The sequence below is a fragment of the Camelus ferus genome, chromosome 2 (genome assembly GCF_009834535.1).
Source record: "Camelus ferus isolate YT-003-E chromosome 2, BCGSAC_Cfer_1.0, whole genome shotgun sequence".
Classification (NCBI taxonomy): Eukaryota; Metazoa; Chordata; class Mammalia; order Artiodactyla; family Camelidae; genus Camelus; species Camelus ferus.
In genome coordinates, this window is record NC_045697.1 from 100832343 (window position 1) to 100848828 (window position 16486).

General features: G+C 38.3%; 1 protein-coding gene across 1 annotated transcript in view; it reads right to left on the minus strand.

Moving 5' to 3' along the window:
- Nucleotides 1–412: 412 nt before the first annotated feature.
- INPP4B (inositol polyphosphate-4-phosphatase type II B) overlaps nt 413–16486 on the minus strand; it is a 643844-nt gene continuing 627770 nt past the window's right edge. The window contains exon 28 of the mRNA XM_032464080.1: nt 413–5237. Coding sequence (XP_032319971.1) covers nt 5105–5237 — 133 coding nt within the window. The 3' untranslated portion in view covers nt 413–5104. The remainder of the gene's footprint in view (nt 5238–16486) is intronic.

Genomic DNA, 16486 nt, shown 5'->3' on the forward strand with positions numbered 1-16486 from the left:
TAGCAATCTTGCCAATATTTGAGTCAATATTTCCTGCTGTTTAATAAAAACACAATAAGTCATCATTAAAGATGTACTGTTTGGTTGTGCCCTGTTATGACCTTGGAGTAATTCTGGTGATTTTCGGAAGATTGTGAAATGTAATCATACCATGAGTGCGAAAGTGAATCATTTTAAAGACCTACTAGAAGATAAGCAGGATACGGCTGACCAGGTAACATCACTCCTACTAGGTCTTCTCTCCTTTAATGCTCAGTCTCTCTGAGCACCATACTTAACTGTGAGTCTTGTTTTCCCTTGCAAATTTAAAACTCTAAATATTCATGTAATCTATGAAAATTCAAGCTCAGGAGAGCTGATTACATGCACCTTTTTTTAGGTTAATATTGCATCTTATAATTTTTCCTACCGCCTTGTTACTAAGAGCCAAATAGGATTTGTTTCTTTGATATCAGAAATGCTTTAGACTTCCTCTTACTTGCTTAGAAATAAAATTAGAATGATAAAGGTGCACTACGACTTAGAAGGTGAAAATCCAAATTTCCACACCTTAACTCTACACCTAATTGGCCTGCAATATTTCATCTAAAATAGTATATTTTTTTCTGTTTCTTAAAGGCAGTTTTTGCTGTAGGTAGCATTTGTTTGGACAGAAAGTTCTGAGTTAAATCGTCCAAAGAAACAAAAGCTATAATCGATCGGTACTTCCTTTATAAAGTAATGAAACATAAATATAGGAGGGGAAAAAAGCGTAGCTCTTGCAGACTGCAGCTAGGTTCAATGAATGTGAATTCTGTGAATTCACCTAAAAGTATCAATCAACGACAGGACTCTCAGCATATTATCCTCTTCAGTAGCTCTTAAAGTGTGAAGCCTCCAGCTATTAGGGACGCCTTGTGTTCAATGTATTTGCTTCCCTCTGCAACAACTGCTGACCACAGTTTTTCTCAGACCAGTTTCTTAAATCCGTGATAAAAGTTAATTTATTTCCCAAAAGATTACAAAAGGTGCCTTGTATATTGAACTAAACAATTGATATATCATTTTGTTTGGAAAACAAACACCTAAAACATCTATGTGATTTAGCATACTGCCAGAGTTTAATCTGTTTAATCTAACAGTTTGGTTTTCAACTGAGCTATATTTATTAGAATCTGGGCACAGTAATACGTTACTGTTTTTCCTGCTTTTAGCAAATGCGAAAATCATAAACTTCAAAATTGATACTGAAGTACAAACGCATTTTTAGTGATGCTCTAATGAGGCTAACATCTCCCTGAATTTAGCCTAAAGTTTTTGTGGTTTACACTAAAGCTGCATGGCTGAGATTCCCCTTGCAGAACATTACAGAGAGAGTCTTTTTTTAACGCATCATTACGATAAAATGATTTAATGATGACTAAAATATAAACACCAAATTTTGCTTATAGCCTAATAAGAGTCTTTAAAGAAGGTAAAAACCAAAACAAAACGGTAGCCATCAGAAGATGAGTGATTGCATGTCATGCCATTTTAATAATTTAATACTGCTTCCAATTATTGGTTATCTTCTGGAGAAAAAGTGATGGTGGCATTCAGCTGTGTTCTGGTAAGTGTTTAACAACTGTTTCTCCAGGAGTTACAAGGATGGGTTGGTAGCACTTGGCAGCCTCTGTGGTGTAACGCCCACTGTGGTGAATTTCAAGCTACCAGTGGGATGTGGAGTCAGGCACCGTTAGCACACGCTGATTTGTGCAAATGCAGCTGACATACATAACCTCAAGAGCACAGATGAATAGTAAAAGGCAGTAAAATAATTAGGAACTGGTAAGTTTTAAGTATTACCTTTGTTTTTAATAAAATTTATTCAGTTGGGTTTTATAATTTAATATTTAGTAATTGTGCTTAACAACTGGCTTACAGAATTTAATGATCAACTATCATGAGTCAGCCATAAGCCAGTTCCAGCACACCACTGTTAGCCTCTTTTCTCAGCATTTATCGAACTTTATATAGGGAGGGACTTGGTTCTCTAGGGAAGAAAAGTATTACTCTATACAAATCTTTTCTTTTCCACTGTCTTATTCTGTGCAAAACACCATACTTAGCTGAGGGGAAAAAGAGAAGTTCCCTCCATCCAGACATTAGATTTAAGACTTCACACTTCTCCAGAAGAGGAGGTGTTAGTCTTATAAAGTAAGGACTGGAGGTTAGTTACAGGGATCCTGCTCAATCCAGGCAGTTGGTCACTTTAGTACAACTTGTTAGCATGATCAGATGGTTACTCTGCCTCACTGGATTATTGGATTGACCAAACTATTGACATCAGAGAATTGTTTTGGCAGAGTACAGACAAAACTGAAGGTGATATTTCTAAGAAAGAAACAGCTGCATAAGAAATAAATGAATGGGTGCATCTAAGCGTAGGTCTGCTTCAATAAAATACTTCAAATTTTTATTTTTAACTGTTTTGCAGAATATTTTCAGGCTCTGGGTCTTTTGTCGCTGGGTCAAACATAATCAGCATACCACCTTATCTTGTTTTTAAATGTTTTCTGTAGGACTCTAAATAACTAATACAGAATTGCTATCTATATTTGATGATATCAGAGGGTAAACATGTTTTTGAGTAGGAAAAAATTCTCTTGTTTGGAAATATTATTTTCTTAGTTCAGTTTCTGGCTCAACATGATCTTTTAAAATTGAATGACTGGTGCATCTTTCAAATGAAAATGGAAATAGAAAAGCATGACTGAGGCTGTGTTTGTACAAAAGAGATTGAAAACTTTTTGTGTAACTTTTTCTCTTCAACTTAGAAAGAAACTTAAGTTTTCCAAGGATACTTGGAGAATCTCTCAGGAAAGGAGTATTACTGTTGTCAATATGAAATAACAAAGTTCTTAATGAAATCCACTTTTAGAAGTAGCACAAATACAGGCTTCCTATAGGGAAATGCAGATGACTACGCTAATAATAAATAAGAACTGATATGCATTTGGCTTACAGTAAGCTCAACTCTTTGAGAACTTCTATGTTAGCATTTAATGAAAAAGAAAAAAATTTTTTGAAATGTCTTCCCCAAACAGAAAACCCTACTGTTGGCTTTCTAGTTAATAAATATTTTTCCCATATTTGAATCGAGGTTTCATTTTTAGAAATACAAACAAAAGCTATTGTTTATAAGAATATTTACAGGATGATAATCACCTAAGGTAGCTTGGAGCTCAGAGTACCATTTCATATACCGAATAGGGTTTCACAGTTGTTCAAGGAAACCTCTGTCACCCTAACCTCTTTACCTTAAATCCAGAGGGATAATGAAAATAACCACAAATCCTACCATTTCCAAATGAAACTGAACAATTCAAAGGTTATGTTTAATCAGTAAAATGGAGAATGAGGTACAAAGGAGAATACCAAGATAATTTGTCTATGAATAAATCCACAGCACACAGCATCTTTTTGTTAAAAAGGCTGTAATTAGTCGTTAACTACCTCATGTACAATCCCCAGAAGTCCTTAACTAAAATAATAGATTGACAATTCTGGTATTAAAAGCCCCAAAGGGTTAGCTAAAATTACAGTAATTTGAAAAACCCAGTGTGAGCCTAGAGATCTGTTTGGAATCCTAATTTCAACAGGCGTCTTGTCCAAAGAGCTATCACATCAGTGACGGAAAGCCCCTAAGGTCACCCATTGAATGTGGTCATAATTAAAAGATGTCTGTGTAACAGGTTTTTGGCATTTCCATGGAGGATTTATGCTCTGGATGGCATGCTCCTCAGATGAGGAAGGAAAAAGAATATATTCTTAAAATTTGGAGAAAATAAATTTCATTTGTTCAGACCGTGGTACTCTAAGCTTCAATTCCAGCAATAAACACCAGTTTCTATTTAACTAGCATTCTCCCCCAATTTCTGTGTATATTTAGTGTGGCAACTTAGAGAAGACAGAAGCCACAGGCTAAGAAGGTAAGAAGAGATTGCGTTTATAGTTCTAAAACCATCTAGCTGGGTGATCGGGGGTAGATCTTCTTTATGCTTTAATTTAGGCATTTATAATGGTGTTATACTTGATCTCTAAAAGTAACTTCTAATTTGGATTTTTGGAAAACTTCTGGCGTTATTTTACAGAGGAAGGACAAATTTGAAATTCAGGTTAAGAGAAATAATTGTTTTGGTTTTTCACTAGTTATGGTTGCATATGTTTTAAAAGGCTTATTCACATATGCTAATCTATGCATATTTAGAGCATCTGTATTTCTATACCAAGATGACTGCTAGAAAATACCTCAAAGATACCTTATGGTCTTTCTTGAACTTGACCACGTAAAGTTCAGGCTTATGGATCCATCCAACCCAAGTCAGAGTTTTGAAAAGACACCATGTTTCCAGAAAGTATTTTTACAGCTTTACTAATAACACTGTCCATCTGCCTGGTAAGGAGGACTAGTCACACCGTGACTGGATAACAGAAGTCTTTACAAGCAGGGGGAGGGTACAGCTCAGTGGTAGAGCACATGCTTAGCATGCACGAGGTCCTGGGTTCAATCCCCAGTACCTCCATTTAAAAAAAAAAGTCTTTACAAGCACACACAAATTGCTTCTGTAGTCAAGATAATGAGTTAACTCTCCCTAATTTCAAGTCACTAGAAAAATATTTTTTAAAGTCCACCCAAGGGCTCTCAGGTTTTGTGTGAGAAAGGCCATGAAGTTATATTTCAAAGCCTTCCCCCTCTTGACACACACGTATCGTCACTTTGGAGTCGAGAGGGCCATTCTCTGAAGCACCTCCAGTTGCTTGGTAGCAACCTAGGTCTTCTCTGAACACCTTTCATTAAAATACTCCATGAAACAACATGCTCCCTTTCTGAGCTGATCTCAACCAGCGAGAATCAATCCGAGGAAGCTTAGAACTAGAATACACAGTAGTATTTCAGATTTGTTTAATGGATTTCTTTCCGAGTAATATGCTGATAGATGACTAATTCAGGCAATTCCTAGATTTGGGCATACATCTTTGATCACCTCCCTCCACAAATGCATGACAATGAAAACATAAGGAAAGGTGGCGATTATCCAACGGGAACGTATTTGTGTTCCTGTTAGTTTACGTGTTGGTAAACTTAGGTGTCGGCTTTTCCATAAGTCCCCTCTGGAGGTCTGTAGTACTTGGGGAAAGCCATCAGCTGGAGCATGTTGAAAGCATACTTCCTGCATTTGATATTCTTCATGACATTTTCTATGCGGCATCCTTCTCTGGTGAAAGGGGAAAAAGGACAACTTCATGAAACACAGAATAAATAAATATGCTTTATTTGTTCAATGCAGAGTTGCAGCAACAGTCCGAGTAAAAATAACAAAGATTCAACTCTACATTTTTTTTTTTCACAAATGATGATACATCTTACAAAATTAAATCCTAGGCCAGGCCCAACACCATTATTGCCCTCGGAAAAAACGATGATTCGAGTCCCTTGGCTCTTAACATATATTTAAGGTTTCATAAACTCTTTAAATATAATTTGCTCCACAATACAGCTTCATTTTTAGTTTCATAAATATATCCACCTTTTTATAACTTTTCCATAAATTAATTTCTCCATCTCTTTAAAACACATTAAAATCTACATGTAGCCCTAAGGATGTAGGTTCTAGGAATAAGGCATTTAATTTATTAAGTCTGGCCCTATAGATTTTTTTAAAGAAAAGTTTCATCTCTATTTGACTTCATCATATTTTAGCTGTGCAACAAAGAGGAAAATGGCTTTCGGGACAGCCTGGTCCAAGTCTCAGCTTTAAAGAAGCGAGCTTGTGCACAGACAGTACACGAGTCACAGGGGTTGAAAACGGGGCATCAAGACACAAACGAGACTTTGTCAGAAAGAATAGAAAAGGACTCTGAAAGTCAAATCAACCCAAACAATAGTTACAAACAGGTTAATTTAATTACAAAACAGAAATAGCCATTCTCTCCAGAAAGTTACTTGACAGAAAAGGGTTAATCGCAGCAAAGAAATCACAGACCAGGTTAACAACTCAAACAGAAGGTTCCATCAGCTGACGGCAACAATGAGACCGGCACAGCGGAAATCAAGTCTGGAACCTCTCACATCTCTAGGACTTGTCTCAGGGTTTCCATGTGTTGTGCAAATTCAGTCAATTTCTTTGATAAATTTAATGGGAAGAGGAACTGGAGGTGCAGAACTTCAAGCTTTCAGGATTCTGCTCTTTGTCTTATTCCAAAGACAGGAATTTAAAAATTCTTCTTGAGTTAAACAGTGGGAAACACTTTTCCATGAACAAAAGAGCAAAGTAATTTCACTGAATGCATAGTACTTCTATTTTTTTTAGATTTTAGGAAAAACAAACAAAACACTTACAAGTCAAACATTTGTGTGTGTGGGTGTGTGTGTTTTAAATTCTGTGAATCTGAAAATGTAGAAATTACAGCAGTGTCCTCATGATTTTAGGTCCATTGTCATTTGTAGAAAAGAAAGGAATACAACATAGAACTTATTGGTATTTGGCTAAAAGTAATGCCAGACTTAAAATAAGCCACACGACTAGCAGGTGTGAGCTGACAAGCAGCAAGGCGACGGGATAGAAGTGTCGAGAAGTTGGCTTGTTATCACTTAGACAGCCTGTTTCAGGATCATCAGATTCATTCAGTGCTCCCTGGGTTTGTCTGCTGTTAAACAGGGAAGGAGGGGGGTGGGGAGTTAGGGGAGAAAAGAAAATAGTATAGCATTCACACAGTAAAAAAATGCAACTGTAAATATCCTGAAATATAACACATTATCTTCTATAATACAGAGGTTTCTGAGGAAGTTTTTATGCTAACTACCCCCAAATGCATCCTGTGTATTTTTTTTTCCTCACTGTGATACATCGACAAATGTAGCAAAAAAAGATTCCTTTTGCTTTTAGAGCAAAAAGGAAGAGACGCGATGATGCCGTTCTCGTGTGTTGAAGGCATATGCACCGGCAAGACTTGAGTAAGCATCACAGCACCAATAGGCAAGACGCACGAATGAAACTAAAATACGGATCAGTCCATAAAAACAACCTGATAAAGACATCTTTGGAAAATGAAATGAGAAACACAGTATGTAGTGAAGGACATTGGACATGTCTGGCACATTTAAACTCCCCATCTATTACTACTGTGCCTGTATAATGTATTTAAAGTTATAAAAGTGATTTATGGAAATGGCTTGGTATTTAAAATGAATGAAACACCTGACATGTCATCCTTGCCAGCCATAAGATTAGTTTAACAAAACCCGACTCAGCACCCTTCCGTCAGTTTGGCTCGTAAGTTATGTTGTCTCCTGCTCGTCTTACTGAGATGAGGCCAAATCTATCCTCCTATGGACTCTCGATCTGAAAAGAAATCCATATTTGCAGAGTGACACAGTGAAAAATAAAAAGATTCTAAATTTCCAGGTTTTGTGTTTTCTTTGTAAATGAAAAATGGGCATTTGTAATTGGACTTACGAGCAGCTCCAACTACAGCACATCTGAAATACAACATGCTGATGTAAGTCAAAAATCAAAATTCTTTTCTATGGCATATTTCTTCAGTATTCAGAGAATTCAGAAATTCAGTTGTCGAGGCGTTTCTGATCTCTGTTAGCTCTACCAGGTTTTGAGGGAGAAAACTGGGCTGTTCTTCTGTCTATGAACAGTGCCCTGCAAAGTTACCTTCTAAACAAGCTGCTTAGAATCTATGGTCCCCTTTCAACCAGTCGCAGCCTCTGAGAACCTCCTACACAGAGATTTTTGACCTGGTGTTGAACACATCCAGTGGCCACATGTGGACAAACAGCAGTCATAATTATTTCAAATAGCAACCTGTCTTAGTTTAAAACATCAGATCAGTCACGCTGGTTTGTGCTCTAGTGTTTCCTTGTTCAGTTAAGACCTGAGGACTATGAAGCCAGTGACAAAGTGAAGTAGAAGCTTCTCTGGAAAACAAATCGTTTCCCGAGCAAAAGGGAGGGTTAAGTAGTTCCTGTTGTCAGTTGTACAAGTAACTTGGCTACTCGTTACACTTTCTACTCCTCACTAGGTAGGAAATATGCAGTAGATTTTAAAGTATGGATACCTTTGACTGTGACTAAGAAAAGCATCCTCATCCAATATTATTTCTCTAATATCGTCACTAATAATCCTTCTTGTCCACTATTAAGATGAAGGTTGTTTGTAGCAAAGCTTAGTAACTGTGAAAACTTTGGTTCCTTTCCAGTGATCCTTGTTAAGGGTAAGTACATAGTCTCCTATATCATTTTTCTTCCTTCCTTTCTATCTATCTATCTATCTATCTATCTATCTATCTATCTATCTATCTATCTATCTATCTATCTATCTATCCAGCTATCTATTTATTCACCCATCTGTCCATCCATCCATCTACCCACCCATCTACCATAACTATCTATCAATCTATCATCTATCTACCTACCTACCTACCTACCTATCTATCTATCATGATATAAGAGTTATGTTTTGATTACAAATTTAGGTTAAATGTTAACCACCATCTATCAATAGAATACTATAGAAATACTCTCCCTTTCCCAGGGAGGCCACCTGCAGACAGGCTCTGGCTGAGGAACAGACTACTGGTTGACGAGTATGTTGCAAGGACCTTGTAACAGTCCTTACTCCAAATACAGGGGACTTATTCATACCAAATGGCATTTTTCTACAATTGCCAGAGCACATTTAATATTTTCCAGTCTGCTTGTTGAATATGCCTTCCAAGTAAAAGTACTACATGAAAAGATTTTTTTTTTTTGAGGGGCAGCTTTATAATTGAATTAATTTGTTGTTTACTAACTTCAGTCTCTGGAGATTAGAATAATAAATTAAAAATGCCTTTGACATAACCCTGCTATTATTCAGCTGGAATTAAAAGCAGTGTAGCAGACGAGGCTGCCAGAGCACATGGAGCTGGGGCTCTGACCGTGTCACCAAGTGCACACACGAAGCTGGGGTGGCTTTCTTGCATCCTGCTAAGAACAGCACTGAAGGTTATTTCTTCAGGGCCACCGATGAATTTTTCAACACTCTGCAAGTGTAAATGCAAAGGATGTGCTAAGTAATAATATTAGCAATTTCCTCGCCGGGAGATTATGACAAATAATTAATTAGTGGCTGCCCCTCACGGCACCCTGAAAATCCCGTGTCATTAGTTTTCACCATCCCTAACTGGTAGATCACCATGGAAGCGAATTACATTGGTGTCGCCACTGAAAATGTGACATGATCAGACGTTTAAGGGCAGTTACTGAATCTGCAGCACAGAAAATGATTTTTTTTTCTTCAAAGAACTGTCAAAGCAATCACTTAAAATAGAAACAAGTAAAAGGAAATGTCTCAGTCTTAAACACATCACTGCCTACAAGAGGAGACATTTCCTTAAATAAAACCCAACGTGCGTGACTTGATGATATTTGCTTATCCCCCCTTCTTTTCTACCAGCGACTTCTGATGCAGCCTAGATCACAAATCCCCCACTACAGGTCTCCTCTCAAATCGTTCAGACCTCTAAAGATGGAAGTCAGAGTCCTCCCAGCTCCCCCTGCTGGGCCATTGCTCGTGAATAGTGTCGCTACTTGGTATTTTATCCCTTTAACCACTCCAGCTCCTCAAGCTCCCCCGAAGGAAAATCACCAATTAAAACTGAATTGAAGAATCTCTCCTTCTGACCAGAAAGTTGATTTCCTGCCACACTAAAATGAGACCATTTCACCTTTAATTACATCCAAGCTCAGAGCTATAGGCATACCATCTTGAAATTATGAGTCAAGATTTTAGAGCCAACATCTTACAGAGCTTTATTCGACTCTACAGTCATTTGATAAATCGATCTTAATAGAGCATCGTGTTTCAGGCTCTAGAATGTTAGATTGTGTCAGATTTTAAATTGGCAGATCTGTGTGAAAATGAATATAATGTGGGTCTGGTGTCAAAAAGAGCCTTGTGGGACAGAAGCCATAGAATTGGAGATTCTCAGATGTAAAGAGACTTTTAAAAAGTCTTCAAGTTGAATTACACCTTTTATATACGAGAAAATAAATTTAAAGGCTTTGCCCATGCTTCTACAACAGCAAGTTGCAAAAAAGGATCCCAAGAATGTAGTTTCCCTGATTCAGAGCATGCTTATATGATAGCCTGGTAAAATATGGGGAGAGGGTTTTTTGTTTTCAGTTCAGATCAAAGTCCAATTAGAAATCTGGTGACTCAAAATACTCTTAGATGCCAAATTATCTACCAAAACTTTCCAAAAATTAAATTTAAAATAAAAAAAATTAAAAATATAAAGAAAAAACCACTTAAATATGGGGGAAATTTTAATGAAAGAATATCAAAGTTGGGATAATTTCCACTGGCCTCGAAGCAAGATTGCCTTTGTGGCCACTGAAACACCAGCCACATTTAAAATGCTTTCTTCATTGAAATGGATTTCAGAACCTAATTCAAAATACTTTGTGACATTCATTGGAAAAGCCCCTAAATGGGGAAATTACTTAGAAGACATAAGACTATGTCACTGTTTGGAATGGCCAGGTCACAGAGTATTTCCAATAATCACGGACAAGTTTGCTATGAAAGAAAGAGCAGTATTAAGCAAGACCACACACTAAGGGGGGCAGGAGTCCTCCCCACAGGACACTGCATGCATTTCTGGACATGGTATTGTAAGGGGAGGGCTACTGTGAACTCGGGGACAATAGAGCATGGTAGCCAGGAAGATGACTGGGAAAGCGGTCACTCAGAAAAGACTGAAGACAATGGGGATGAGAGCAATTCCACTGGCTTCGAGAAGAGGAACATTTATGCTTAAGTGGTTGATTTCAGATAGTCAAAGGTTCAGGAGTTTAAAGTTTGGACAATCCTGCAAAGCAATGGACATATGAACAATGAAGCAAAGGAAGCGATCTCCTATGTATCAGGTCCTATCATGGGACAGCTGCTTTATAGATATTATCTCATTCATTCCATACAAACAGTCCAACTGGTCAATATTATTATCTCCACAGGCTTAAAAGGATTACAAAACTTGCTCAACTAGTAGATAGGGAATTTTTATCTCTGTCTTTCAAATGGAAAAAATACATTCTTTTCACTTCAGGGTTGGGATCCTTCAAGCAAGGATTTCCCGCTGCCTCTCAGAAACTGGCAGGTGTGATTGCTTGCTAGTTGCTAGATTAGATTAAGGACCTCTAAAATTTCTTTCATCTCTATCTCCCTGCGATTCTTTGATTTTATTGAAACATAGCTGCATACTCTAGAGAAGCATACTTTTTCTACTAATAGAACAGATGACAGCTTAATAAGAAGGAATTGGGGTGTGTGGCAAAAATCAGACTGCAAAGCATGTTGACATTGTATTTGGTCTCTAAAGTGGTTCTTACTCATTCTCATCTATTTGCAGAATTTAAAAAATAAACAGACATATTTGACTGTTTGAATTTCATTTTTCCCTGGTATGATGGCTTGCATTCTTCTTCCAATTCCACTCTTTTAGTTTACAAAATATTTGGAAAATAGGCCTACCTTCTTGTCAGAAGCAGCCAGGCTCCAAGTAGTGACACTTTCAGACAATACTTAACATTGCTTTGAAGAGAAAAAAAGTGCAGATCCCAGAAAGACAACTCAAGAAAAGATAGATAAAAGTGTTTCAGAAAAAAAAAAAATTAAAAAGAAAAAAAGAGAAAGAAAAAGAGAGAATGAGTTTGAAGTATAATTGCATCCATCAGACCATTATCAGAAAATTGATTCCAGTGTTGATCTCCAAATTTTAGAAAGGGGACTATTTGGATGAGGTCCAGAAAGAAATATCATAAAGGATTAAAGGACTGAAGACAAAAAGCTTAGGAGGAAATGCTGAAGGTTAATTTTGTTTGGATAAAGGAGGCTAATACGCAATGTGACTGCTATATTTAAATGTACGTAGGACAGTGGTAAAATAATTTCTGAGGTATTAAATTGTGTTTGGCTCTCTTATATTTTAGGCTGTAGCATAAAGCATGTGCCCCAGGGATTTTAGCAGTGCTGAAAGCAAGAGCTGCCTGAACTAAATAGATTTGGCGTTCTTTAATCTTATGACAGAGAAAATGTGAGATGTCCGTTGAGGGGGAAAAGGATCTTCGAGGGTTGAAAGAGAAAAGAGAGGGAGAGGGAGATAGAAGAGGGGAGAGGGAGAGAGAACATAGTGACTGTGGAGAATTCAAAGGGACAAACATTGGTGCCAGGAGGGTGGAACCTTGTGCATTGTTCTGTGTCTGTGTCTGGGAAGGGAGGACCACCAGAAGCGGGGAGATGCATCCAGGGAGGATGGCCCTCGCTCAGCTTTGCCAAAGATGCTCTTCTCTTGAGCTTGGCTTGGATGCAATGAAACGAAGGTGCTTAAAGGTACCATAATGATAAGAAACGAGCACTGTCAGTGGCTGATGATTGATACAGACAAACCTTCCAGATGTTTCAGTGCAAAAAAGGACCTGTCGCAAGAGGACAGCTCAAAATGATAGAGATTGACCTTCGCCCCACCTGGCTAGACAGGAACTGAAATGTGGAATGAAACTTGCTTAAAGAAATGATGTAAAAAGGAAACAAGTCAAACCATATTACACTATACATCCTTCAGTTAGTAGACAGACAGCCAGGGCCTGTTCTACAAAGAAATAAGTACATAGATGTAGACAGATGCCTACAACTCATTTTCTATTTCCCATGCAATGTAACAATTTTTAATTTGTATAGAAGCTCCTGCACGATGCCTTCATTTTCATCACTTCAAAGTAAGAGTCAGAAAGAAGAAACGAGACTAGCCTCTGAAACATTCTGTAAGTGTGTTTGTTGCTAAAGTACGTAAAAAAAAAAAGAACCACCACGGTCTCATTGCTCTGGCTTGTCACCCTCCTGGAGTTGGGAGTCACTTTTATACTCCAGTGAAAAGGAAACCAACAAACAAAAATCTAGGACTTCTGATCCCATTCTCGATAAGCACCAGGCAGAGAATAATGAGGTTAAACCCATTGCCTTCCAGCTTCCCTGGTGTGACAGGGAACTTGGCAGAGCAGGCAGCCTGACCCCATGGGCTGTTCTTAGTTCTCAAATGGAAATAAAAGACCACACATGCCTGGGTTATTCTGAAAGTAGCCTGGGGAAGTAGCAGGTATCAGTGAGAACAGATGCACATTTGGACAGGTGTAACAGGAAAGAAAACAGCCCAGCTCCCTAATGTCTATTCAGTCAAGTTTCCATCTTCCCTTTTAAAGAGAGAATGTTAACATCTACCCAATAGGATTACTGCGAGATTATGTAAAGGCACTGAACCACATTCTCAGCAATAAAAAATCAGTAAATACGTATTAAAAAAAGTCCCTCTTTATCCCTCCCCTTGCTACATCTCTGTTTTTGCGCAGACAAGGAATACCTTGACCAGACGTGCAGCTGCCAAGTTCCAGGTCTGTCCTCTCTAATGCTGAGGTGCCTCAGGATTTAGGACAGCAGACTCCACCTTCCTATACCATAGATACTGCCTCTAGGCAATTTCAACCAGTCTCATAACTTAAATATCATTGTATGATGATGCATCTTACATTTCTCTCTCTACTTTACACCTCTTCCCTGAATTACAGACATATATCGCATCTTCACTTGGATGCCTAACAGCCATTTTAAGGTCATGAAGGGGGCAGAATATGCCACCCCCAAGTATGTCACATTGGCATAAGGATTATTTTGAGCTGAAGGCACTTGAAAAGCAGCAGGGGCAGAAAAGATACTCTGACCTCCCCTTTCCTTCCTGGAAGCAGGAGATAAAAGTCCCATGAAAGATGCCCTCCCTCTACTAGGAGGAAAGAAACATTCTTGTCACCAGAGATGGGAGTCAATGCTGAGAGAGTTCTATACAACAGACCTAGATGAAGTGACTGTCTTCCTTTAGCTCCCCACCCCCACCCTGTGTGCGCATATATTTCAGTTAATTTTCCACAATTGCTTTTCTTTGTTCAACCTAGTATGAAAGCATTGAGGCTTTGACATTTCTTTGGGTCTTCATTTTCTTGGGATTGCCAAAAAAGAGTACATACAGAGTGCGTACGCTTTCTCCCGTTAATCTGTCTTACAGCAGTTTAATTCTCAAGCCCAGCCAGAGACCCTCAGAGGGCAAAGTTTTACTTCCCTTCCAGTTTCGAGGTCACATCTGAACTTGAGTCCACCTGCTCTCCCACCATTCCAAATCAGCTCCTCCCTTCCTTCCCATCACAGGAAATGACACTCATCCACACTCAGACATTCATGTTACATTCATGTCAGGCATCTCAGTTCTCCATGATCCTTCTGCATTCTTTACACCCCACATCCATCCTGTCAACCAGTCAGATCACTTTGCACTGTCTCCGCTACTGTAACCTGATTGTGATCCTCCATCACCTTGACTTGGTACCGATGGAAGCTGTTTTCCTGACTGCACCACTCTTGTTCCTCTAGTAAGTTTCAATAAATCTTAATGTCTCCATGTAGACACATGGCAAAGCAACCAATGCACTCTTTTGGTTGCATCCTAAAACCATTTTACTATAGAGCTTTTATGGAATGAAAATCCAGCTTTATAGCAGCTTCCCACAGGGAGCTGAGCTTGTCAAAAAGCAGTGATGCTTATCCATCTGCAAGGAGATGGAAATATTTTCATCTGCTCAGCACTGAGATCAAAGCTCTTGAATCTTAAGGAGGGAGTTCAGCTATATCTTCTTTTGCACAATGTCTTGGATCTCCCAGGTTTTGAATCCCTTCCCGCCCTTACCATTCTATGGGATAACCGTGACTGAGACGAATCCTGTCAACATTTTTCAAAGATGTAATCCTGCTTTTGGTCTTCCTTGTCGCATCTGAAACGGATGGAGCTGAGCATGGACCAGTGCAACATCAGACATCATAATCGCAGCATTGATACTGTTAGACATTTGCTTCCACCCACTCTTTGAATTGGAACTTCCAAAAGAACCAATTTAGAGTTTTTGCCCCTGGAGTGGTCATCATCTTCTCTGGAAGGATAGGGTCTCTCTCCTTCTCCATCCTTCAGTCTTTTCCCATTTCTATTTCCCAGTTCTCCCTTTACTCCCTCCATCTCCTGCAAACAGCACGATGCTATAATTTATGTTAGTAACTCCCAGAAGTGATGACTTATGAAAATCCTAGTGAAAGAGAATAAAGTAGATTCAAGAACCTTAGATTTCATTTTTGGATACAACAAGTGCATGATTAAAAACATCAACAGTTACACAACTATGAAAATGACAGAATATAAAATAAAAATCCACCAAGGAGGGCTAACCTGAAGGTATAACTCAAAGTGCTTTACATATATTATCAGTAATCTCTGCCACAGGAATTCCAAGATCAGTGAAGGCATCTTAGAGAAATAAAATTTTGTGATGGACAATGAAGGCTGAATAGAACTTTAATGGCTAGAAATTGGGTGTGGTTGCGGGGATGTAACTAACATGGAAAGACACGGACACAGGATAATGTCAGATGCATTTGGGAATGACCCACAGGCTGCTTTGGTTGTAATAATGGGGCAGCAAGGAAATAAATGAAGGCAGGAAAATTAAATGTTAGGACACTTTCTTTTTTGTTGTCTATATATTTTAGAGATTTCCTAACATAACACATACTTTGTGATAAGAAATTCAACTACATTGTTTTAAAATGAGATGAGGCTCTGTTGCAAATGTTTGTATTGTCAGTAAAAAATGTTGGGTGGGTAAGCACTGAGGACTCATGAGCACTGAAGTGGTGCGATTAGCTGTGTGCTGTAGTATAGCACCTGGTCCCAGTAGGTGGGATGGCTTGAGCCAGGACCGTGGCAGGGATGGAATAAACTAGAGACATGGAGACCAATTAAGAGGCTGTTATAGAGGTCAAGACAAGAAATGATCAGGGCTTGAACTTGGAGTCCAGGGAAGGATGAGGAAGTTACAGATTCCAAAATAGAAGTGATTCAAAACATAGAATATCTGTTAAGAGTTTAGATAAGGGAAGATCAGGGAAAGAAAGTTAAAACAAAATATGTTCAGGTTTAGGGGGAAATGCATTCTATTCAAATATGCTGTTTTTTAAATTTGATTTTTCATTTTAATTTTTTATTGAATGGAAGATTCTTTAAGTTCTATACTGCTTTACAATTTTCAGAAGTTTCACACACATGATTTCATACAATCCCATAAAACCTTTTTTCCTTCCCACCTATATATTGCCCCTCCTTCCCGCCCTCTCCCCACTGTAACCACTAGTTTGTTCGCTTAGCATAATGCCCTCCAAGTCCATCCATGTTGCTGGAAATGGAAAAAAAAAAAAACAAACATTCTTTTTCATGGCTGAATAGTATTCCTGTATCTATCTATCTATCTATCTATCTATCTATCTATCTATCTATCTATCTATCTATGTGTGTGTGTGTATGTGTGTGATCTGTGATGGACACTTAG